The sequence below is a fragment of the Haemaphysalis longicornis genome, unplaced genomic scaffold, assembly GCF_048455015.1.
Source record: "Haemaphysalis longicornis isolate Haplotype H1 unplaced genomic scaffold, Haemaphysalis longicornis Haplotype H1 scaffold_14, whole genome shotgun sequence".
In the NCBI taxonomy this organism is placed as follows: domain Eukaryota; kingdom Metazoa; phylum Arthropoda; class Arachnida; order Ixodida; family Ixodidae; genus Haemaphysalis; species Haemaphysalis longicornis.
Window position 1 is genome coordinate 15,841,475 of NW_027526245.1, and position 24,396 is coordinate 15,865,870.

Sequence of the window (24,396 nt, forward strand, 5' to 3'; positions counted from 1 at the left end):
CAACTTCTCGCTGGTGCCTTGCACTCCAGCAGCCGGCACGCGTTTTTCAGGGGTGCGTAAGTCAATGTTTTCCGGTGCTGTTCACCGTAACATAACCACATTCTAGTATGAATGATTGAATGATGCCGTCTGCCTGCGATCAGTCATACTGGTCACCTTGGGAAAGTGCCCTTGGCAACATGGATCGTAGGTGGGCCAGTTGGTACATATTTCTGAGAAATAACAGCGCGAAAGAACGGCACAACAGAGGAGTAGACTAACACATCGCTCCCTCCCTTTTCCCTTCCCTTCCCCCGTCCGCTCCAGCTGTCCTACGACCTTTGCCTTTGTACCGGCACACAGCGTCATCAAGGGATGAACGCACGGTTGCCTGCCGTTCGACGCAGCCCGGCTTGTGCCACTGCCGTTGACTATGGTGAGACTGAAAACCGATGCAGGGTCGAAATGCGAAAATGTAGGAGCACAGCCCTAGGGCACGAGTGCAGTGGCTGGAAATCACTGCAGCGCATCTTGCAAAATGGCGCACACCAGCGTGGACAAGACGGGACACACGGAGAGGCGCTATTTGGCAAGATGCAACCAGGCCGGCTCGCAGTTGCACTGAGCTGGGAACGATCGGGCTGCGGGTGATGACGGCGACGAGCAAGGAAAGACAGGCACCACCTTCACCTGTGCTGCCATGAGTAGTACCTGTTTCGCATAAAACAAGAAAAAAACGTCTGTGTGCCGCTGAAGCGTCTGCTCGGAGGTGGCTGCAGGGTGTCTTGCGGAAGCGGGCGGCTCTATTATACACGACGCCATGGCTGACCACATAGGTTACACACGTTTGGAAGACAACGACTTTCATTTGCTTTGCATTTTATTGAATCATAGTTCTTTTATTATGTCGCATCTCTGAGTTTATCCCTCCGTCTGACTGCAAATACGCTCATTTCTGCACTTTCAGTGCTTACCTACCATGGTATTTATTTATTATTTATTTATTTATTGATACTGCAATCGCACATTGGGTTTTGGAAGGAGGGTACAAATGATGACAAGATCACAAAAAAAGGCAAACAACAAATACATAGGTATATAAGAAAGAACAAATAACATAATTTCAGAACTAAATTAAAGATGATGTAAACAAGGCAAGTGAAGGCTGTTGTACTTGGGTGCTCGTAAGCTGGATTCATTCAGTAATGGTCCACGGAAATAAGGAATATTTGAAGGTATTGTTGCGTGTACGAAAAGAAGTAATTGTCATTTGATGCCTTTGCCTTGTGGCATACCCGGAGAAAAATGTTATTATGTTAGAAATGTGTAATTTATAGTGGCTTTTTACTATTTGATAGAGACATTTTAGCCTGGCTAAACAGTTTCTCTGAGCTATTAGTGGTAAATTGGCTCTGGATAACAGGGTTGAAACAGATGTACGCCCGTAGCTGTCCCATAAAATAGCTGGATAATTTAATGAGGGAAGAATAAGAGCTTTATGTGCGGTCATTCGGACGTAATGAGTGCTGAATTTTAAAGCTCTTCGTAAATAGAAAAGCTTACAGTTGGCATTTCTTGCCACATAATAAGTGTGGTGAGCCCAAGTTAAATTATTTGAAATGGAGAGGCCCAAGTATTTGTATTCATATACTTCATGAAGGAAATTATTGTTCGCGGAATACGTATACGCTAAAGGACTCTCCCGGTTAGTAATTCTCATAAATACTGTTTCGTCAAAGTTAATGCACATTTGTCACTTGTCACACTAGAGAACAATTTTGTTGAGTGTGTGATTTAAAAGAATCTGATCGGATACACTGTTCACTTCCGTGTAGATAATACAGTCATCGGCATACAATCGTATTTTCACAGGATGTTCCAGACAATATCATTAACAAACGAAAGAAAAAGAAGGGGCCCAAGCACCGACCCCTGAGGACGCCATAGCCTACAGAAACATCTTCAGAACTTTCTTTATTGAATACAACAAACTGTTTACGATTGGTAATGTATGCTGTAAGCCAATTCAAGAGCTGATGGTTACTTATAATTTTGCGGAGTTCATGAAGTAACTTCTTATGAGAGACCTTATCAAATGCTTTTTGGAAATCCATTCAAATTACATCAGTTTGTTTGCCGTTATTAATGGTGAGCGCAAAATCATGTATTGTTTCCGAAACCTTTTCGAAATCTATGTTGATGCTTTGTTAAAATATTATGTTGATCGATAAACTGCGTAATGTGGCTATGAATAATGTGTTCTAGAAGTTTACCTGCCGTGCAAGTGAAGGAGATGGGACGATAGTTCTTGATGCAGTTTTTTTTCCAGCTCTTATGTATAGGTTTTACCCTGGTGCTTCCCCAGTCGTCCGGTATTGGTCCTTCACAGAAAGATTTAGTAAACAGAACACACAAGTATTTCGATGTCCATTCTGCATATCTTTTGAAAAAAGCGTTGGCTATTTCGTCCGGCCCTGGTGCCTTTTTGACATCTAGTTTCAACAGGATGTTCAAAATTCCAGCTTCACTTCATAGCATCTGGTACGGACAGAAAATTTGCGTCAAAGTTTGGTATTATATTATCATCAACAGTGAAAACGCTCTTAAACTGCTCATTGAAAGCCTCTGAGATCTTTTTGCGTCATCTACTTGTTCACCTTCAATATCAAATACATCACACCTGACAGAAGTCGGACGTACGTGCCGCCAGAATCTCTCAGGGGACGTGGCTATAAAGTTTGGTAAAGACTCTCCGAAATACCGTTGCTTGTCAGTTCGTACTTGTGTTTTTAGCTTTAATTGAATGTCTGCTTTTTCATTTGCAATGCAAGTACAGTTAGAAGTTTTTTCTTTGCCTGAAGTCGTTTTAGTTTCCTTTGTAACCGCAATGAGTCCCGAGAGATCCAAGCATTTTTGTTCTCCGACCTCCTTACAATCCGGGGAACATATTTGTCAATACATTCCTTTGCTATTATTTTGAATTTATACCAAAGGTCGTTTATATCTCCGAAATAGGATGAGAAAACATCGTTTTAAAGGCAAGCGTGTCAATGATAGAGACATCGTCTGCTCGAGAAAAGTTGGGGAAACTGGACATTAGGTTTTTACGTTGGAGTGCTACACCAGTTAATTCAAGTAATACTGCAGAATGATCCATATATTCCTGGTATTACTTCACACGATGTTTGGGCTGTAATCGATACACTTAGAAAAAATAAGTCAAGTATTGATTTTGAGTCACCATGAGTTCTGGTGTAGTTTTTGACTACTTTCTGTAGGTCAAACGCGAAAGCAATATCAAGCATCGTTTCACAGTGAATATTTCGGTTAGCGTGTGTGAAAGTTGACCAGTCGACATCGGGAAGATTAAAGTCGCCTGCTAGAATGATTCTGTCCCCAAGCCTGACCTGCGCATCTAGATACGTTTTTAGGTTTTCCCGGATGTCACTACCAGAACCAGGAGGCCTGTACAAAGGACCTATAACGTGCCTAACTTTCCCAGAGTACACTTTGCAAAAGATAGCTTCTACACCAGGCACGTCAGGCATTCTTTTCATGATTAAGGTTTGATTATTTATTTATTTATTTATTTATTTATTTATTTGAAATGCTCACCAACAGCGCAATGGCCTTCTCGGGTGATGCATAGAATACAGACATATAAGGCATACAAAAGACAGAATATGAAAAGGGAAGTAACAGTACAATTATATGGGTATATATACACAAAGAAGGAGAGTTATCAAAGAGACAGAGACATTTTCTGAGCAACAAGAGCACGGAGATTGTGTGTACACTAAACGACAAATACAAGCACAATCGTGATGATTCTCTTCGCTACGACACAAAAGAACAGAGGGAGAAGTGCATGTGCGACCGCGCTATAGAACATGTGCATTCAAGATGGAAAATTTTTCAAAGAGCGTTTAAAAAGAACCATGTCCTTGCTAAAAAATGCCAATGGCAGATAAAAAAAGACAGTTAAAGGCATGTTGGCATCGGTTAGCTGGTACCAAGCTCAGAATTTTGTCAACATGAAAGCAGCCTTGCGGCCGCAGTGGCATGCTTGGCACTCGCAGGAGAACAGAGCTCACAAGGCAAGGGCAGTCAAACTTAGAATGAATGCACTTGAAAAGAAAAATCGTCATGCCTGGACCTGGACCAGACACCTGGACCTGGACCTGACCAGGTCACGCCTGGACCTGCTACTTCTGCAATTCACGTTCAGTATTTTAAGGGACAGGTTGTCCTGCTGTTGCCGTAAATTACCCTGTTTATTTAGCCTATAACGGGAACCGGTAGTTTCGCTCCACCCGAACATGACGTCATCCACACTTAGTTTATCAAAAAAGAGCTTTACTTTCGATCCGTTATCCCTTTCACCAGCTGAGCTGTTCCAGAATTTTTTTTCTTATTTCTCTTCCCATGTAGGAAAAATCTTCCGATATTGATATCGAACTTCCGTTAATTTTATTACAGTTGTTCATTACAACTGCTTTTTCTCGATAGTCCAGGAACTTGAAAACAACAGGTCGGGATTTATCTTTGGCTTTATGCCCAATGCGATGACATTTTTCGATGCCCGAGATTGTAACCTGCAGCGCGTCGCTGAAAACTTCATGTTTCACTTTTTTAGCCGGCCATCTGCAGTTTCCCCACGTGGTTCTTCTATACCGTATATGGCCAGGTTGTTTCGGCGGCTTCTATTTTCCAGTTCATCAACCTTATTTGTCAAGAAGACAATCTCCGTTTAATCTTGTAACCGTTCCTTCCACATCTTGGACTTTGGAGGGTAGAGAACTAAGTTTTTCAAGTTGTTCGTCCACTTTGTCAATGCGCTCTGCTAACGCCGAAGTCTTCTTTTCTAGCAAGTCTTGCGAACCCTGTATTTTTTCAATGCAGGAATGTGTTTTGGCGTGACCCTCGAAGATTTTTGCCAACATTTCACTACCACCGGGACCAGGGTTTGCTTCAATATCCCCGCATACAAGCAGATCAACCGACAGTGAATACATGTGAGCAAAGTTTTCACGCGCAGTGGACAGGGCAGCAGCAGCAAGTAACGATTATCGCCTCTATAACAATATCCAGGTAGGTAACCACTAACCTGTATCATGAAGCAGAAAAAATTCCCCCGCATTTCCCCGAGGGGGAGAATGTGAAAGTGCGAATGCACGGTTGTCGGCCCGCTTGCGGCGCTTGCGCTCGGCCCCCGCAGCCCACCCCCTCACCGCCTTCTCTTCCATCTCTTCCATCGGGTTTGTAGTATCACGTGTACACCACGCAGTTATCAAGCCGCTATAACGCCGCTGAGTCGCCAACGCACGCCGCTGACGACGTAGTTTGAATGCGTTAAAGATATAAGGCGCGTCTAACACTGATATCACCGTCGCGTCTGTGGCTTGGTCGGTAGCGCGTCGCGCTGCGGCCCGCAAAGTCCTCGGATCGAAACCTGGCGCCGGATGCTGTTTTTTCTTTAAAGAGCACTGCGGACGCCGCCGCCGACGCCGGCGGTGGATGGTTTGGGGTCGCTTATAAAGAGCATTCGCTCTTAAAACGTTCTAGGCATGTTGCCCTTGCCGCTGCCGCTTTTGGCGATGCTTTTGTAGCCTCTGGGAGGGTCACGTGATGGGACGTTGCTCCGGTGGAACGCCACGCAGTCTCCGTGTGCGCCGGGATGAACGGCGCACTTTCGGTGACCGGGCAGCGGTCGGTGCTCGTTGATTCCGAGTGCCTCACGATTTCTTGATGGTCACGTGCGGCACCTTGCGTTCCTTTGTTGATAGCCGGTAGACTCCCAAGCAGAACAGCTGTGACCTGTATCATGAAGCAGAAAGACGTTGTAGGCATCATTACCCTTGCCGCTCCCGCAATGCCCACTGCATCAAATTTGAGCTAAATGTCCGTGGCGTGGCGGGCTGGTCGGTTATTCTCTTCAATCAAGGCACATTTTGTCGTGGGCTTTGTTAAGCCATCTTGTAAACGAAAAAAAAACGGCTCATGGCGCTGAACGACAAAGAGCAGGTTCCTCGTTTAAGAACTGATGCGCTCTTTCAAGGTGCCCTCGCTGTCCTGAGCGGCGCGGACTGGAATGGCTAAATGACAGTAGAATTTCCCTATCTCTTGCAGTTTCTAGAATTTGATTGTTGATAACGTTTAAACAGTCCGTGATCGCCAGAAACCAGTGTGAGGAAGACACGCGCGAAACATGATAGTTAAGTTGAATATTTGTGAATCCGCCAAAATTAAATTTTGATTGCTACACAAGCCATGAGGCGCACCGTAGTGGAGGGCTCCAGATTAATTTTGACCACCTTGGGATGTTTGACGTGCGCCGAAATCTCAAAAACACGGGCTGTTCGCCTCCATCAGAAAAACGGGCGCCGCGGCCGGGAATTGAACAATCCGCAGAATTACAAGTTCTCCCTAAAAATGTACTAACTTGAAAAGTGAAAGAGTCTCATTGCCGAACGACAGAAGTTAAGCACCGTTTTTCCTTCTTCCTCCACCTTTCATGCTCGAAACTTAGTTTTTTGGTTACTGTTGTGAAAACGTATTTTTGGATCTAAACGAACTTCCGGCGTCACAAATACGAAGTAATAAAAAAATTTGGAACAAAATTGCGCCAAGAAAACCTTCGACTAGCAAATTGAAAGTGCATATACCCGGGAGGATTATTTTAGCTAACAGAAGACCTTAGGTAGTTTTTCACGGAAACGAGAGAAAAGCCAGGCCCTTAAAAGAGCAGAAAGGCTCCAGCTCGCGCGCGATAAAAGCAATGACCAAGGGAACAGAGCCCGTACAGTTCAAGGCAGAATAAGCAGGAAATAAATGCGTGCTAGTGCGACGCAGTGCGAGGCAGGGAAACCGACCTTCATTCCATTCATCATGAGAGAGCGAGAGGGTGAGTGATGGAGGGAGTTACGCGGCGAGCGCCGGCACAGGGAAACCGTCGCTTGTCATTTGCAGTGAAGCAAGCACAGAAAGCGGCGTTCCTCTTAACCCTCTTTTCTTGTGGTTCGCATCAATCTAAAGGTTATCCATGGTAAAGAAACGCTAGTACGATCGGTTCTATAGTGTGTCAAAGATGCTTTGCACTTCTGTCGCGCTCAAGAACGTTCGCATGCTCGAGCACTGGCAATTTGGAACGGTCTTGCTTCGGGTTCAAGCTCTGGGGGTTTTGATTCTTGGGCCACATTGTGTGCCAGCCGTGTGCCATTTTGCGCCAGAGGAACCGGGCATACACATACCGAGTAAATAATGCTTTCGCGTTAAAAGGAAACTTGGTGTAGAACCAAGTTTCCCTTTACCCGTCCAGAGCCGCGGAGAGTAAGCAGGTTATTTGTACGTTGCTTTACCCAAAGTCAACATTTCTCGCCCTAATTCCACTGCGCGCTTTTTTACTTCGTAGACAAGCTGACATCTCTCAAGCTTCTCTTGCCGGACAATCTGCTCGTCGTGCTGTTCAGTGGTTTCCTGGTTATTGGCTTAGTGAAGGTGAGTATCTAATGCTTTCATTGTTCTCTGTGCGCGTGACTCAAAGGCAGGATTTTTCTGTTTTCAATCTCAACTTGGTGCCTGCACTGCGAATAACAATAAGCTCAAGTGGAGCTCAGGGTACTTCCGCTGGGCACATATGGCGCACTAGTTTTTCGCAAGAACACCTCGGTAAAGCCTATGCGCATAAAAAAATTTATGATTGTACCAAAATGTTCTTTAGTTTATACATAAACTGCAACACTTCACTTGAAAATACACTTTGTTTTTTTTTTAATGAAATACATAAATGATCAACGAACGGCAAAATGCTTGTCACCGCCAAATCTTGCCTTATATGACGCAACAAGTGCAACCACAACCGTTTCCTGCCGCGAAAAGATAGGGCAGCTTCTTGGACATGATTTTTGGGTGATTGAGGCCTGGACGTTGACACAGAGTTTCGACAAACACAATTTTTGGTTAATGCGTTTGTTCTATCACTTGGCGTCGTTTGTTATCGCTAATAAGGCCCGAATACCGCTGTACTTTGTCACCAGGGGTAGTGCCTGGCACTCGTGCATGGCCACTGCACTAATTACGCGAATGGGTAGAACCTTTGTGGAGTTTTCTCTTGCTTGTCCTATTTTGGAGTGTTATACAACTAAGAACTCCCACCTGCTGCCAATACACGGGCTCTTCTTTGCGGTTGTGGGAAACGCCTGCACCTGGTTCTTTATGCGCACTCTATGAAACAAATTTGATCGAAATGACTCATGGGAAGTATTTTCAGGTTTCAGTAATAGTTTTATAATAAATAACATGGGCTCCCACGGGAGGCGTGGGGTTGCAGAACTTCCGAACAGATGGAAAAGTGAACTAAATTCCACTTCCAGATTGATGTATTTAAAAGGGCTCGCATCCTTATGCGAGTGTTGATACAAAATCCCGAAATTGGTTTTTGTGGAATTTCATGACCAGCATTTATAACCGCACAGAAATTGGATATATCGACGGGCTGAATAATTGTTGGGAAATTCGTAAAAATAAATATTTTCCGGAAATATTGATCCTTCTTATTGCATAGCTGTTATAAAAATATCTTAAAACAGTTTTTACGCATTTCCATTATCTACCGATATCACCAAAATATGTTCGATATGTCAAGGGGCCTGCGATAAAAAGAAGAGTTGTGTGTTACAATGTTTTGGCGCGGCGCTCTGAGGCGTACAATTTAAAAATAGTTGTGCCCTATTGATCTGCTACACCATGATCGGAATCTGCTGCTCAAATTTAAAGTTTCCAAAACCAGCAGTTTGGCTTGGCGTTCACATGAAATGGTTGGCGTTTGCGGCCTGTCGTGAGTCTCATTAAAAAAAATCATTTTCCCCATTTACAGGCGTCGCAGGGCGAATAAGTGTGCATTTGTACCAGCAACGTTTATCTGCAACAACCTGTGGGATACGTAATCACAAGGCACATACTGGGGAATCTCTAAATGCAGCAAATTTGCTCCGAAATGCAGATTCACACAAATATTGTTGGTTAGGGCCAAAAGCACTTCGATGTCTGCCCGGGGGAGCGATATAATCACAAATTTGCGAAAGCACAATTTACCAATTTTTGTCTGGTAAAGAAGAGATTTCAAAAAATTCTGCTTTATCGACACGCGACGGCATCATGGTAATGTGCCACCGAAGTTTCAGTCTCTAAAGGTAGCACTTCTGGCTGGGCGTTGATGATTCAGTCAATCAGTGTATCGAGATCTTCTTTTTATAAGTATGGATTGGCAATTTTTACAGCCGATGTGTACAGCCCGACTTACCGGTGAGCTTCGCTGAACATCATTTGTGATGCTATCCCTGTGTGCGCAGAAAGGTTCTCTCACTGACGCAAAAGGGTGAAACCGATGTAATGATATCCTCACCCCACTTCATCAACAGCTTTGAGGAAGTGGTTTGGTTCCACAGGTACATGCTATCCTGCAAACGCTTGGGGCTATTGGCTACTCTCTATATGTAACGCTTTCTACGCTGCAGGATAGGAATGGAGGAGCCAAAGAACCTTGAAAGACTTTTCCTGCCGAGAATGCTTGTTCTTGCGCGGTAATGAATTCCAATGGCAGATCCGGAGCGCTGTCGGAGCAACATTTGTGCTCCGTCTGGAGCAGACACGTTCCAACGGCAGATCGGGAGCAACTAAATCTTGTTCCAATGGCCGATCGAGAGCGCCGTCGCCGCGGAGGTCGCTCCGTGGAGCAAGAACAGTTGCTCTCCCGAAATCAGCGGAGTCGGCCGGAACTCGCCTCGTCTTTTCTCGTGGCGTCGTCGCCGTCTGCTTCCGCTCTACTCCACTGCTGGAATCGCCATGGCGCCCGCTCCGGCAAATACGCGCAACGGCCACAGTCACAACGGGAAAATAGGTGCTTGACGTCGTGTCATGTGCATGCTTTCTGCTTAATTAAGAAAAGCGAGTGCGACAGCTCAAACTCGATCGGCCACTGGGTGGACATGGCGTATTAGCGCACCTTGGGTGTTTCTTTTCCCTTTTTGTCGCCTGCCTACCAAAAAGCCGGTGAAACGTTTGTCCAGAACGCTGTTGGACGCCGCCGAGGCTACTAAAGTCCCTCCATGGGCAAAAAAGCCGATCAAAGGACTTTGGTTGAGGCGCGACAAGAAGAAACGCTTGCAGGGAAGCAGGCGTTTTTGGAAGGGCTCGATGCAAAGGCTGCCCGGAAATTCGTATTCCCATTATGCTTCGGCATTTGCTCCGGGGGGAGTGCGTGCATTCCAAAGGCAGTTTCGTGGCACCTGCTCTTCGAAGGAGCATCGTGGTCTGCGGTGGCGCTCCCGTTCTGCCATTGGAATTCAACAATGGTGGATGCTACAGCTAAACTGTGGCTGGTGCGTGCCACTTCGTGGCTTTCTGCCACATCGCCAATTTCAGAGCAGGAACATGGCGTAGCTTGCGCCTAACGACCTGCGTTGAGGCACCAAACGGTGCCCGCATCCCGTTGAGAACTTTTCCGAGCGTGTCGCGACGCGGACCCGCTACAGATGGCGAAGGAGCCTGCGCGTAGTGCGCTGGCCGATAGCGAACATCATCACGCGCTCATCTAGCTTGGCGACACACGACGAACACTGGCACACGACACCGACACAAATCAAAGAGTGACGTTGCGCTCAAGGTTCGATGACGTTCAACATTGAAGGCTCAAGGCTCAAAATTAGGTAACCTTAAAATTTAGCCGTATAACGTGCCGTGGAAATTTACACTCGTTGTACGGCGAGCTACGGGTACCGCTTGAGAGACGGGTATGTACAGACAAGGCGGGGTGCTAGGCAGGCGCTTACCCACATCGCCCCAGCAGCTACTGCACATCCACCTTTGCACGAGCCAGTTCAAAACTGGAATTAATGGGAGCCTTCAGAACTATCGCACAAACTTCAAAGAGCCGGGCCACTTGCGCTCCCGCGTCACATCAAGAACTTTGTTTCCTTGTTTCAGAATCGACGCTATTACCTGATACCGTGGATCGTGTGGGTGTCAGCAAGCTGCATCATCCTCATCATTCTCTGGTGCCTCAGAGCGATCATCGCTATCAAGGACCAGGTAGGCGCTATTTTAGCTTCTCACAGGACATTCGCTATCCCCTGCCCCCCGAAGACAGTTTCCACCCCTTGAGCGCGGAATAGTTAGCCAGGAGCTGTGTCTTAGCCCGGCCTAGGCAAAGCTTTGCAGCAATTATGGCACGAGGAGACCTGCAACACTTTACATTCAAAATAAGGATCTACCAGAAAATAGAGCAACCTGTTGCGGTGTCTTCGTTAAGTGACAGCTACCGTGTAGCCTGGTGTTTCTGGAAAATTTCTGTAAACTATAAAATGCACTACACTGGCTATTTGAGCGTGCTGGTTGAACATGATGAGGGAAAGGGAGGGCAGCTCACTTACGGACAGCAAAAAGAGGATTGAACGCTGTCATGTGCCAAGGGTACCCCTAAGAGGGGATGTAGCAAAACCCAAGAAAAGGAAAAAAAAAGAACAAAAAAAACGCCATTTGGAAGGCGCACCCGGAGTGCACCAATGACCGAACGCTAGCGCCGAAAATATAGCAGCGCACTAGCCAGTCATTTAGAGAACACCGCGCAGGAGACCAGTGGCGTCATGACCATATACGGGCAATAAAAGGCAAGAAGCCAATGACAGCACGCCACGAGAGAGTCTAGAGAGGTTAAAAGCGGGGCGCACAAAGAGACGCGGAAGTCAAGAAACCGGGAGGCAAGAAGCCAGGAGGCGGCAGGAGCACGTGGGCTTCAAGGAACGAGGCAGGGGGTCGCGGCCAGGCCATCCACCATGCCATCTGAGCCTGGGCGGGAGCGGGCCGACTTCGCATTGGCACCGTCATCCTAGGTGCACCACGAACCTGTGTCTTCGTGGCTCCAGCGGTAGCGGTCGGGCACCTGCGGCCAACGTCTACGTTCCGTCGACCTTCGTTTCGACGGCCCCAGGAGGCTACGTTCGTGCGAAGCCTACCTGGGACCTCCAGCGGCAGCGGCTACAAGAGGAAAGCCACCCAGGCAGCCTCAGGATGCGCTGAACCCACGCCGTCCAAGGAACGACCGAGCGCATTGAACGCCGGCACCGAAGCTAGACGAGGACGGTTACCACCGAGTCGCGGCCACGCAACGGGTGCGACACGTCAGCGCCGACAACAGCGGTGTAGGCCAGTCCATTAGAGACACAGTCGTAGGATACAACTAGGAAGTTGTGGTAGGAAGGACAATAACGAAGAGTCGATGTAAGAATTGTATATGAATTAACTGTGTAGAACTTAATTGTACATACTTTTTGGTTTTCCGGTGAATTGTATCTTGGGATATTCACTTTGAGGTTTGGTTGTTATCGGGGGTGTGCTTAGGGGTTTTCCAAGTGGGCATTAAAAGTATGTTTTGTTAAACCTGTTAATGGCGTTCCTCCGTGCATCTCTCTGAGCTGGTGTAGACAACCTCGCCATCCATTCACGTGACGTATGGTGAATCCCTGAATCCAGCTCCACGCGGGAACTCCGTTCACTTGTTTCTGCCAAACGTAACTTCATATCCAGCACCCCCTTCTCCTTATAAAGCCTATGACTGCTGTTGTGAGTACAGCTCAAGCCCTCCTCACAAGTGCATCAATTCTTACCACCCATGCACAACAGGCAAAAGTGGCCATAGCCCTAGCGATTGCTCAAACTCCTGCAGAGATCATTATTACGGACTGCCAACAAGAATGCAGAACATTCTCCAGCGGCTTCGTCTCAGCCCCGCCACACAAATTATCCTGCAGAATCCACCGCGTAAGGATTATTTGGGCTCCCGCCCATGCCGACGTGCCTGGCAACGAAGTGGCCCATCAGCATGCCCGTGATCTGACACACCGGGCTAGTCAGGAGTTCGACGAGCAGCGGCGTGACTGTCCCCTCTTGTCCTACAAGGCAATCACGCAGCACTACCGCCTCCAGCGAATAATGCACCCTCCTCCACACAAAAACCTCACAAAAGAACCAGAACGCCACCTTCGAGGCATCCAAACCAATAACTTTCCCCACCCAAGTAGAGCCCACATTCTGTCCCGCACCCTGTACTCCTCGCAATGCCGCTTCTGTGAGGCTCTGGGCACGCTTTACCACATTGTGTGGACTGCGATAAAACCCTAACCTACCCTCCCCTGCCCTTCCCTTCCCCTGAGCACTGGAAAAGAGCACTGTCCAGCTCGGACCCTGATGACCAGCTTTGGCTGGTGAAGAGAGCCCAAGACGCTGGAAGGGGTCCTGGAATAACGACTCTTCCCCAAGGCGAACTCCTTCCTCGGAACGTGTATTCCTCCTCCTCCTCGCGTTTTCCTCACGCTGCAATTCCTCCTCCCTATCAAGCCTGGCGTTTTCCTTATCAAGCCATCGCCTCTTCCTTACTTAAGCCTAATGTGCTGCACAACGATACCAGCTTTCCCAAGTCTATTATCGCAGCTGGTAAGACACGTGACTAGCCCCGATGCAAATATCCTGGGTCAGGATAAATCAATCCTGGGAGTAACGCCAATTGTTTTTACTGTCACGTGAACAGATGGTGAGGTTGTCTTTACCTGCTCAGAGAGATGGACACAGGAAAGCCGTTGACAGATTTAACAAAACATACTTTTAATGCCCCTGTGGAAAACCCTGAAGCAAACCACTAAATTGCACATCCCCGATAACAATCAAACCTCAAATTGAATTTCCCGAAATACAATTCAACGGAAAACCCAAAAGTATCCAGAATAAAGTTCTACACAGTTAGTTCATATACAATCCTTACATCGAGTCCTAGTTATTGTCCTTCCTACCACAACTCGACGTTTCGGCCTAGTTGCAACCTGTGTCGCTAATGGACTGGCCTACACCGCTGTCCTCGGCGCTGACGTGTCGCACCCGCTGCGTGGCCGCGACTCGGTGGTAGCCGTCCTCGCCTCAGTTAGGTGCCGGCGTTCGATGCACGCGGTCATTCCTTGGACGGCGTGGGCTCCGTGCGTCCTGACTTGTTTGCTTGGTGGTTACCCCCTGGTAGCCGCTCCAGCTGGAGGCCCTTGATGCCGGCGCTCTATGCGCGCTGCCGTTCCTTGGACGGTGTGGTCTTCGCGCGTCCTGAGGTTTCTTCGGTGGCTACCCTCTTGTAGCTGTTGCCATTGGAGGTGCCAGGTAGGCTCGGCACGAACGTAACCTTTCGGGGCCGCCGAAACGAAGGTCGACGAGAGCGTAAACGTTGGCCGCAGGTGCCCGACCGCCACCGCTGCGGCCATGAACACACAGGTTCGTGGTGCACCTAGGATGACGGTGACGATGCGAAGTCGCCCTGCTCTCTCCCAGGCACTGATGGCATGGTGGATGGCCTGGCCGCGTCCCCCTGGCTCGTTCCTTGAAGCGCACGTGCTCCTGCCAGCTCCCGGTTTCTTGCCTCCCGCTTCTCTTTGTGCGCCCGCTTCTAACCCCTCTGGGCTCTCTTGTGGCGCACTCTTATTGGCTTCTTGCCTTTTCTTGTCCATATATGGTCATGACGCCACTGATCTCCCTTGCGGCCTTCTCTAATTGGCTGACCAGTGCGCTGCCATATTTGACCATGATGCCTCGGGGTTTCGGCGCTAGCGTTCAGTCAATGGTGCACTCCGGGCGCGCCGTTCAAATTGGCGTTTTTTTCCTTTTCTCGCGTTTTGCTGCATCTCCTTTCAGGGGGGGCCCTTGACACATGACAGACGCACACGAGCGCTAGTGTGCGTGTAGTCCTCTTCTTGTTGTCAGTGTACCAGCTGCGCTGTCGTCCCTGATTCGGTGGACTGCTTTCGTTGGCGGCTCAGCGCTAGCTTACGGCTGTGAAAACAGCATCCATCCCATCATAGTGCTTACATCTACTGAGGATGATAGTTAAGAAACTTTATTTTGTCCAAAGGGGACAAAGGACAGTCTTGGGTTGTCGTTCCCCGTCACATGGCAGCAAGGAGCCCGAGAACCCTAGCGGCGGCTTCGGCCCCTTTGACCTGGTTACGTTGAGACTCTGGATCCGAGCTGCCACATGACCTCCCATTGCTCTGGAGCCTCTAGTGCTGTTGTCTGCGATGCGTGTTGCGGTTTCTGATGCCATACAATGCGATGTCTGCATATTAGATCCTTCTGATTGCCATCTACATCGTTGACTGCAAAATTGTGGTTACAGGCCGCTACAAGCTATAATGTTTAGGAAAGGGGTTAGACTGCAATAGTAGATTCCTTACAGACTGCCACCTGTTCCCAGACAGATGCGTCACAGGGTGTTTCAGGCGGCCTAAGCGATGGTGAGTGGTCATGTCGCTGTGTGTCCCACGCCCCTCTAAAGCCAGTGCTCATCAAGATCGAGGCGGTCCCGGTAGCTGAAATCTCGGGCTCCTTCTTGAGCATACGCGTTACCAGCAGGGACAAATGTACTTCAGAGATTATAAACAGCTCTTCACAGAGTGTCGACTCAGTGAAACGTTGAAGGACACGTGACGCTTACGGTCGTATTTTACCCGTATCGAGTGAGTGACGATTATATCATGCATGTGTGCTGATCTTATGCCTTGCCTGAGCGGCAATCTTTTGGAGAACCTGCATGCGCAAACCCGACGGGCGGCTGCAGAACGGACATGCTGGCCGAACGCGCTTTCAAGTCAAACTCAAACTTTGTGGGCAAGATAGCAGCTAGTCGGACTATATGAGCGAAGTCACACGGCTGATTTTCCTACCGGAAACATTGCACCTTTAATTGCGCCTTTAGCGCTGCACTCCTTGCATGCCGCAGGTGTCGGGAGTTGCCCATTATTTTGAAGGAGACGTGTTTTATTTCGTGTTCAGAAAGCACTTGGAGAGGCGTATCCTGGTTGCTACGCGTCTATACTGTTCTGCTACTGAGGACGACGCTGCTCTTTTAATTACCTTCCACGCAGGTTCCCCTTCTAAATGGTAAAGAGGAAAATAGGCATAACAGCGACACATGGCTTAGAAGCAATTCTTTTGCATAAAAAACTCATCTACTACAGCACGGCAGGCTCAGTAAAAAATTCTTAATGGCTTTTCTTTGTTAACGTGACCTTGTAAAGAAAAAGCCTTAAAGGGACACTGAATAGATTTGCAAAAACTGTCACAGTATTTGTGGGGATTAGAATCTGAATGTTCGTAGGCCAGGAATCAACCACTATAGATTCGTTTAGGTGAATCAATTAGGAGAATGAATTCGGAAGTGCTGTTCTCCTTTCTGCATCCTCCTCGCCGAATTCCTGTGTCGCTTATGTAAACAGCATTGGTGCTACGATGCTTCGCTGACTTAGCTTCGCTGCTGTTAGCTCCATATACCAGTGCGACTAGTACGACTAGTAAAAACTTCCAGAACAAGGGAAGACAGAAAAGAAACAGCGAGGTTATTCTGGGCAATAAAAAAATAAAATCAATTGAAACATCTGTTTTGCCGTAGGAACTGACAGACCGGCTTGCAGCACAGCTGGCAGAAGCGCAGTGGCTGCTCATCAGGTACTTGTGGCTAGGAGGAATGCATACTACACAAACCAACCTATAAGCAACAATGGTGGGGTAGGACGACGAGCACGCGCACAAACACATACACAGACACAGACACACACACACACACACACACACACACACACACACACACACACACACACACACACACACACACACACACACAATTCTACAGAACTTGTTGAATGTTGTGCACGGTAGATGGCATTGACTATTTCAAGGGCCAACACCGCCAGCGGACACACCGGGGCGACGAAGAGGAGAACGAGGTGCTTTTGGGGTATTCAGGGGTCGGACACCACGCTCAGCGCAGGTCCTCACCAAGGCTTTGTAAATAATCCCTCAGCTCACGCCAAAACATCTGAACGTCATCGTAACAGTTTTTGCTGAAAAATGCGGGGTACTACTCCGCGGACAACAGAGTCCCTGGACCTCCGCCGAAGCCATCGCGTTGCTGGCCTCCCGCCCGTCCAAGAAACGATGGCTCCGCCTGAAGCCAGTTGCCAGACACCACTAACGGGCAGTAGGAGCCCCATCGGGAACCGTGGTCATTTTGAGGGAAGGCCAGATAAGACGTGATTGAATGGCTCGCGCATTATGAAAGAGTGAGTAAGTATAACCGCTGGGACGCTGTGGCCCTACGTGCGAACATCGAAATCTACTTAGACGAGACAGCGCTGACGCGGTTTGAAAACCACGAGGCAGCGTTCACCACATCGGATCGTTTTTTTTAAGAAATTCGAAAGGATTCGGTGTCTCGATAGCGAAGAAGAGGGCCGACCAGACGCTTCTCCAGAGAGAGCAGGTGCCCGGAGAAACATGCACAACTACATTGAGAAAATCCTCAAGCTGTGCCGGATCATTGACGCCAGCATGCCAGAAGATGACAGAGCTGGGCATGTCCTTAAGGGGATCGCAGAAGACGTATACAATTTTCTTATCGGTAAAGACAACTTGAATACGGTCACCGATGTAATTCGCCTTTGCCGTACGTTTCGGACTGAAGGCGCGTCGGATTACGCCCAAGTTTGGCCGATTGGCCAACGTCACAATAGTGGGCAGCGTGGATGTCAGCTCCTCTGCCGACCTCTCTGCGACTATCTGACAAATCATTTGAGTAGCTCCTTCGGCATGGAGACGTCACTCGTTGCTGCACACCCTCTCGCGACGGAAGCTCCCTGCGCGATGTGTGACCTACTTGTTGCCATCACACGACACATTTTGACTCCTCACGGCTGTCGTTCAACGTTGCTGACGTGGACGACTACCAGCGAAGGGGTGTGAACGCTATGGCGCCCCACTACCAGAAACGGGAAGATTTTCATCGTCCACAGAGCGCCTACTACCTGGAAGAGTACCGTCGCTCGAGTTTTCCAAGAAGAAAATTCTCTCCTGGACAGCAGTATCTTCCTTGGGAACCACCCACCTGCTATCGATGTGGAAGAGTCGGCCATATTTCGCGGGTTTGTCTCCGTCGTCACCAGGGACCAAACGACGACCCCACGTTCATGTTTGCTCGGCCCAATAACCTCAACCCTGGTAATCGATGGGCTCCTCTATTGTCATCAACACGTAACAACAACCCATCCTTTGTACAGGACTTTGACTCCATCGCCTCTACTCTAGCGCCAGTCTCCATCGCCTCCGCGCCGTCAGGCGCGGCCGGCGCGGCCGATGGAAGTGAGGTTACCGGAGAGCCTCTACAAAATATAACTCTGCCGGCTTACATGGTCAAAAATAAGATTGAAGTTTTAATTCATGGTATTCAAACGGTGGCTTTGGTTGACACTGGGCCAACAATTCCTGCGATGAGAAAAGCCTTTAAAGACAGCCTTGGAACCACAGAAATGTTCAGCTGGGATCGCAGTGCCACATTTCGAGGTGTTGGTGGTGAACCATTGTGGCCCATTGATACTTGTACAGTGGATGTGTCTTTGGGGGGCAAAATCTTCACGACAGAACTTCAGTAGTCTACGCACGAGTTCTCTGCATTTACTTCCTGCAAGAATGTGGTGGTAAATTATATTGTGCGACTGGCGAGCTCACTGTAAGCAGTGTTCTTTACTCTGCACTTGCCGAAGAATCTTCACGCTCGGGCGAACACGCTTTGGTCGTTTCGGAAGATATGGTTCTACATCCCCGATCAGCGTCCTTTGTACCTGTGATGGTCTTTGGTGCTGGAGAGCCTTCCGTTTGCGCAATTGTTGAGCCCATTATGCCGAAAGGCGTCAAGAAGCACGTTTTGTTGCCGCACTGTTTAATTTCCGTACACGGTGGGCGCAGTTCGTTATGCGCAGTCAACTGCTCGCCAGCTAGTACCATTTTGCCGCTAGGGATGAAGCGTGCGCTGTTTGAAAAGGACGAAACTTGCGATTCTAAGGGTGACTGCGCTACGCGTGGTGAACAGCTTTTGAAGATCAAACAATAAATCAATCACTTTTATTTTCGTTCCAAAAAGTACAGCGAGAAAAGGGGGCCGGAGAAAAAGCCGCTGATTTGCGGCTTGATGGGGCTCCGGACACCCATCGGCAGTGGTCACAATTCAGTCACAGAAGGAAACGTACATTAACACATTAAAACATACATTTAAAAACATACTAAACATTATGATGTGGCATTGAAATAAAACACACTAAAAACAAAAGATAGTAACATGCACTTTTTAAACGAACATTTCGAGTTTTTTTGGGGTTCAGTTTTATAATGTCGACTTCTTTTGAGTAAAAGTAATTTAATATTCTAGGCAAAGCCTGCTTTAATCTTTCTTTCCCATAATTTGTGCGGGAAAATGTAAATTCCCATGGTGAAAGTTGACGGAACAGGTATGGATATGTGGTTTGCTTTAAGTAAACTAGGTTAAAAACAAATCTAATTTTCCCTTCAAGGTGCTTTCGTTATTGCATATGAATCTGTTGTTATACATATCCTTCACTTTTGTAATTCGATGTTTTTAAAGATTGTAGCGGTGTGTTCTAGATAATGTACATTTTCAATAATTCGCAGCGCTGTTTTTTGTAATTCAGTCATCTCGCGCATACTTTTTTAAGTAGTGTTTCCCCACACCAGCATGCAATAGCTCAAGCTAGAGTTGAACTGAGCATGGTATAATTGCTTTTTAATTGTGGTTGGCAAAAAAATGGTGATTCCGATTTATGATGCCAACTGTTCTGCTTCGTTTTAACTAGTTTTTTCACATGTGCTGAGAAAAAATAACACCGAGCGTTTTCACTGATTTTTCAAGTGACACAGTATAAGGGCCAAGAACAACTGTTTCCGGAACACTGATTGTGGTTCCCGGTGAAAGAAACACGACGAAGTTTGTTTTTGATTCATTTAAAATGAGGCCATTCTGTTCACACCAAGCTTGCAGTTTAAAACAGAACTGGCTTGCACTCGCCAACAGATTCGCCACATCCTTCCCGGAAAAGAATACCATGCAGTCATCAGCGTAAATTACAAATTTACCGCAACTATCTATTGTGATTGTATCATTTATATAAAAGAGAAAAAGAGTGGGGCCTAGAATAATTCCTTGCGGGAATCCGCACTTAATGCTTCTACGTTGTGACGAATGTTCGCTTAGCTCTGTGAATTGAGATCTACCCTGAAGATATGATTGCATGAGTTTGTTTGATAGTCCGCGGAAACCGTACTTTTCTAACTTTTCAAGCAAAAGTTTGTGACTCACGTGGTCGAATGCCTTACTAAAATCTAAATATATTGCTAGCGTAAATAATTCATTTTCAGAATTGTTCAATGTGATGCCTTTCTGAACTAGCGGTGCTGTTTCTGTCGACCAGCCTTTTCGGAATCCAAACTGATGATCGGATATAAGATTATTCTTAAGCGAAAACTTTTGAATGCGAAGGTGGAAAACTTTTTGGAGACCCTTGGAAAAAAAATAGCCACTGGGCGGTAAATTCCTATATTCTCTTTCTCACCATGCTCTTACTTTGGCAACCTGCATGCTAGTAGGAAACACACCAGTCAATAATGCGGTGTTAAATATGTGTGTTAATACCGGGGCAATCACATCCACTACATACCCGCCGCGGTGGCTCAGTGGCTAAGGCATTGCGCTGCTGAGAACGAGGTCGCGGGTTCGATTCGCGGCCACGGTGGCCGCTTTTCTGATGGAGGCGCAAAGCAAAAACGCCCGTGTGTGCGAGATTTCGCTTAGGTTACAGATCCCCAGGTGGTCAAAATTAATCAGGAGCCCTCCACTGCGGCGTGCCTCATCGCCTGCGTTGCGTCGGCGGGTTAAACCCTACACTCACTCAATCAATCATCTACTTCATATTTCATCAGCCGACTTTCAAGGTCATCCACATCCCGGCTGTGGCTGGTTTTTTGGCCATCGAAAATTTCACGAACTTCAGTAACACATGTAGGTTCAAGGAAGAGAGATTGTTGTAATGGGGAAATACAAGTATAAGCTTTGGTAGAAGAGTGAGTGCCGCCTACTTCCACAAAGAAATCGTTAAAACTATTAGCAGGTTCGGTTCCCTTCACTTCCTTGTTATCAATTGTAAGGTTTTCGGGACATTTTGCTTTGTGCGTCTATTCAAGAGGTCATTCAACTTTTTCTACAAAACATCACTCCTGCGTAAACTAGAAGCATCAAAAGTGCGTTTATAGAAGGTTTGTTTTGATTGTTTTATAGCCTTATTCAATATATTCCGGAACACTTTGAATTCAGTTATTTTATTTTGGTCGCCAGAGGGGAGAAAAGATTGGTATATTTTGCTTTTCATAGTAATTTCTTCGAGCAATTCTTTTGTAATCCATAGTTTACGTGACCTTTTATGGGGACCAAGGGTTTTCATGGAGAAGGACTCAACATGACATTGTTTAAACTTTTCGAGAAATTGATCACACGACTCATTTGCATCGTTAAGAGCAAATATGCAATCCCAGTTTTGTGAAATTATTGAGTTTGAAAGTTCTCAAGCGTACGGGGTGTTATTTCTCGAAGTGTTACCCTTTCCTTTTTCCCCATTTGTGGCGATATTCGCGTATCTACAAATAAAAACAATTGGCAAATGATCGCTAATATCTGAGCCTAAAAAACTAGACGCTGTGGTTTTACTTCTCCAGTTAGTAATAAACAAGTCAAGTAACGACCGAACCCACGCCTTTCGAAAGGCGTCTCCACTCGGTCTCCACTCTGGGCGCGTGTTTTGCTTTCTTTCTTCCGTATATTAAAAAAATTGTAACTTCATTTACTGTAGTAAAAAAAACAGCTAACCACACCCCTATGCCTCCTTTGGCGTTGTAGGCTGCCGACCTATCTTTCTGTATTCAAGATGTGAAAGTGGTGAAAGTTCTGTATTCTGTATTCAAGTGGTGAAAAAATGCCCGCCTGGCGGGCATTTTTTCACCACTTTCTTTTCGACTCAAAAAATTCTTCATCTCTTTCTATGACCCACCACAACCTCCCCTGTGCTTTCCGAGGTTTTTTTGACTGCCAACCCTTATTTTCTGTCTTATATATATATGTATATATATATATATATATATATATATATATATATATATATATATATATATATATATATATATATATATATATATATATATATATATATATATATATACTAGTTTAGTTTGACGTCACATCTGCGGGGCAGGAGCCACCGCTAGGGGGCTAGATCTCGTGCTCCGCGCGGGGCACGCGACTTACTCTAATTTTTTTACCTCCCGCCATCATTGGAGATATCGAACTGGTTGTTGTTGAGATAGGCAACTTACTCACTTATCTCAACACTGTTATACAACATTTTTCAATGACACCCTCCCAATAGAGGTAAGCGGGATTTCGGGAAAACACTGTGTTTTTACACTTTCACAAATAATCACCCAGCCAGTTGATATCTCCCGTTTGTTTTTTCTTGCAAATGCTGCCCATTTAATTGCCCGAAAACCACCTTCAGGATTTTGTCCTAAGATGCGGATTAGAAGTCCAGCGAGACTTTTTAATCTGCATCCTTTAGGACGTAAAATTCAGTTGAGTTTTCCGGCGTTCGCTTAGCGGTCGCCATCTGTTGACACCTTCGGCAACTACGCGTCTCCCGTAGGAGCAGGTGTCATACATCATAAATGTAAAAGGAGATGTACCAGTAAAAAGCGCAAAGGTTAGCCCTCGGCATCTGCTGGGACTTCCTGCGACCCCGCGTCTCCCGCAGGAAGCCCATGTTACTTATGATAAAACTGTCCCGGTGAGCATCGTTCATATCTTCTGAGATAGCACTTCCTACGAGGAAGAATACCTCTCACCCAGCCGGCCTCCATCATGCGTTCCCAGCGCAATCTCCTGCCGAATTCAAGTTGGGGTTGCAACCTGGCACTCTTCCTAATATATTAAGAGCGAAAGCAAACCAAGCTCCTCCTTCTTCCATCCACTTTTCCAAACCTTGAGCTGCGGGAGAACCTGGTGACTAACAGCGATCTGGATGTCCAGACAGGCTCTCTGAAATTGCGAAACACTCCCACTTCGCCGGCTCAATAAAACCTTTTTCACTCACTGACTCATTCGCTCAAACACGCCATCTTGGTGCAATTTGTTTAGCGAGAGTTGGAGTAAAACACGAGTACCAGTCGTTTCGCATTACCACGACGCGCCTGAAGTAGGAGCCTATGTACTGACAGCAGGCAGGTGCTCCCGAGTGCGTACCACTTCCCAATGAAGTGGTACACACTAACAAATACCAATTGCTGTCCTTAATATAATGGCCCACCCGGGCACCGCCGGATACTACCGCTAGTAATATGATATGAGGAAGAGTGCCAGGTTGCAACCACAACTTGAATTCGGCAGGAGATTGCGCTGGGAACACATGATGGAGGCCGGCTGAGTGAGGGGTATTCTTCCTCGTAGAAAGTGCTATCTCAGAAGATATGAACGATGCTCACCGGGACAGTTTTATCATAAGTAACATGGGCTTCCTGCGGGATACGCGAGGTTGCAGGAAGTCCCAGCAGATGCCGAGGGCTAACCTTTGCGCTTTTTACTGGTACATCTTCTCTTTTACATTTATGATATTTGACACCTGCTCCTACGGGAGACGCGTAGTTGCCGAAGGTGTCAACAGATGGCGACCGCTAAGCGAACGCGGGAAACCTCAACTGAATTTTACGTCCTAAAGGATGCAGATTAAAAAATCTGAAAGTGGTTTTCGGGCAATGAAATGGGCAGCATTTGCAAGAAAAAACAAATGTGAGATATCAACTGGCTGGGTGATTATTTGTGAAAGTGTAAAAACACAGTGTTTTCCCGAAATCCTGCTTGCCTCTATTGGGAGGGTGTCATTGAAAAATGTTGTATAACAGTGTTGAGATAAGTGAGTAAGTTGCCTATCTCAACAAAAACCAGTTCGATATCCCCAATGGCGGGAGGTAAAAAAAATAATATCTGAAAAACAATTTTAGCGCTTTTCACTCTCTCCATGGTGTAATGTTTAAAATTTTAAGAAATATTGACCTCCAACACCGTAATCAGAACGTGCACCTGCAACCTGTGGCCGTTTGAAAGAGCAGTTTGGCTAGACGTCTACATAACCTGTGAGGCCTTTTTGGCTCATCTGCCCTGTCATTTGTAAAAAACAATTTGACCCTTTTAGCGGCGTCGCACAGCGAAATCCTTAAAAACGGTTCTGTGCATTTGTATGAGTAACATATTCTAGCAAAAATCAGTTGGATTACTGAATCGGTGAAAGATTTATTTGAGAATCTTTAGGAACACCGTTTTAGATCCGGAATGCGGAATCACCTCGCTGGTGTAGGTTAGGGCGAAATCCAAAAACTACTTTTTAGGTATTCTTAAGGGCTCCTTATATCAGCAAAAATTGCTTCGATATGTGAATGGGTGACCGAGAAAAT

At 46.8% G+C, this 24,396-nt stretch overlaps 1 protein-coding gene across 4 annotated transcripts in view; it reads left to right on the top strand.

The window, feature by feature from the left end:
* The window catches only part of LOC144165165 (uncharacterized), a 380,643-nt gene that overhangs the window by 204,964 nt on the left and 151,283 nt on the right, over positions 1-24,396 (top strand). For all 4 annotated transcript variants that reach the window (XM_077695272.1, XM_077695273.1, XM_077695269.1 and 1 more), the window contains exons 3-4: positions 7,391-7,476; positions 10,963-11,067. In XM_077695272.1, coding sequence (XP_077551398.1) covers positions 7,391-7,476; positions 10,963-11,067 — 191 coding nt within the window. The remainder of the gene's footprint in view (positions 1-7,390; positions 7,477-10,962; positions 11,068-24,396) is intronic.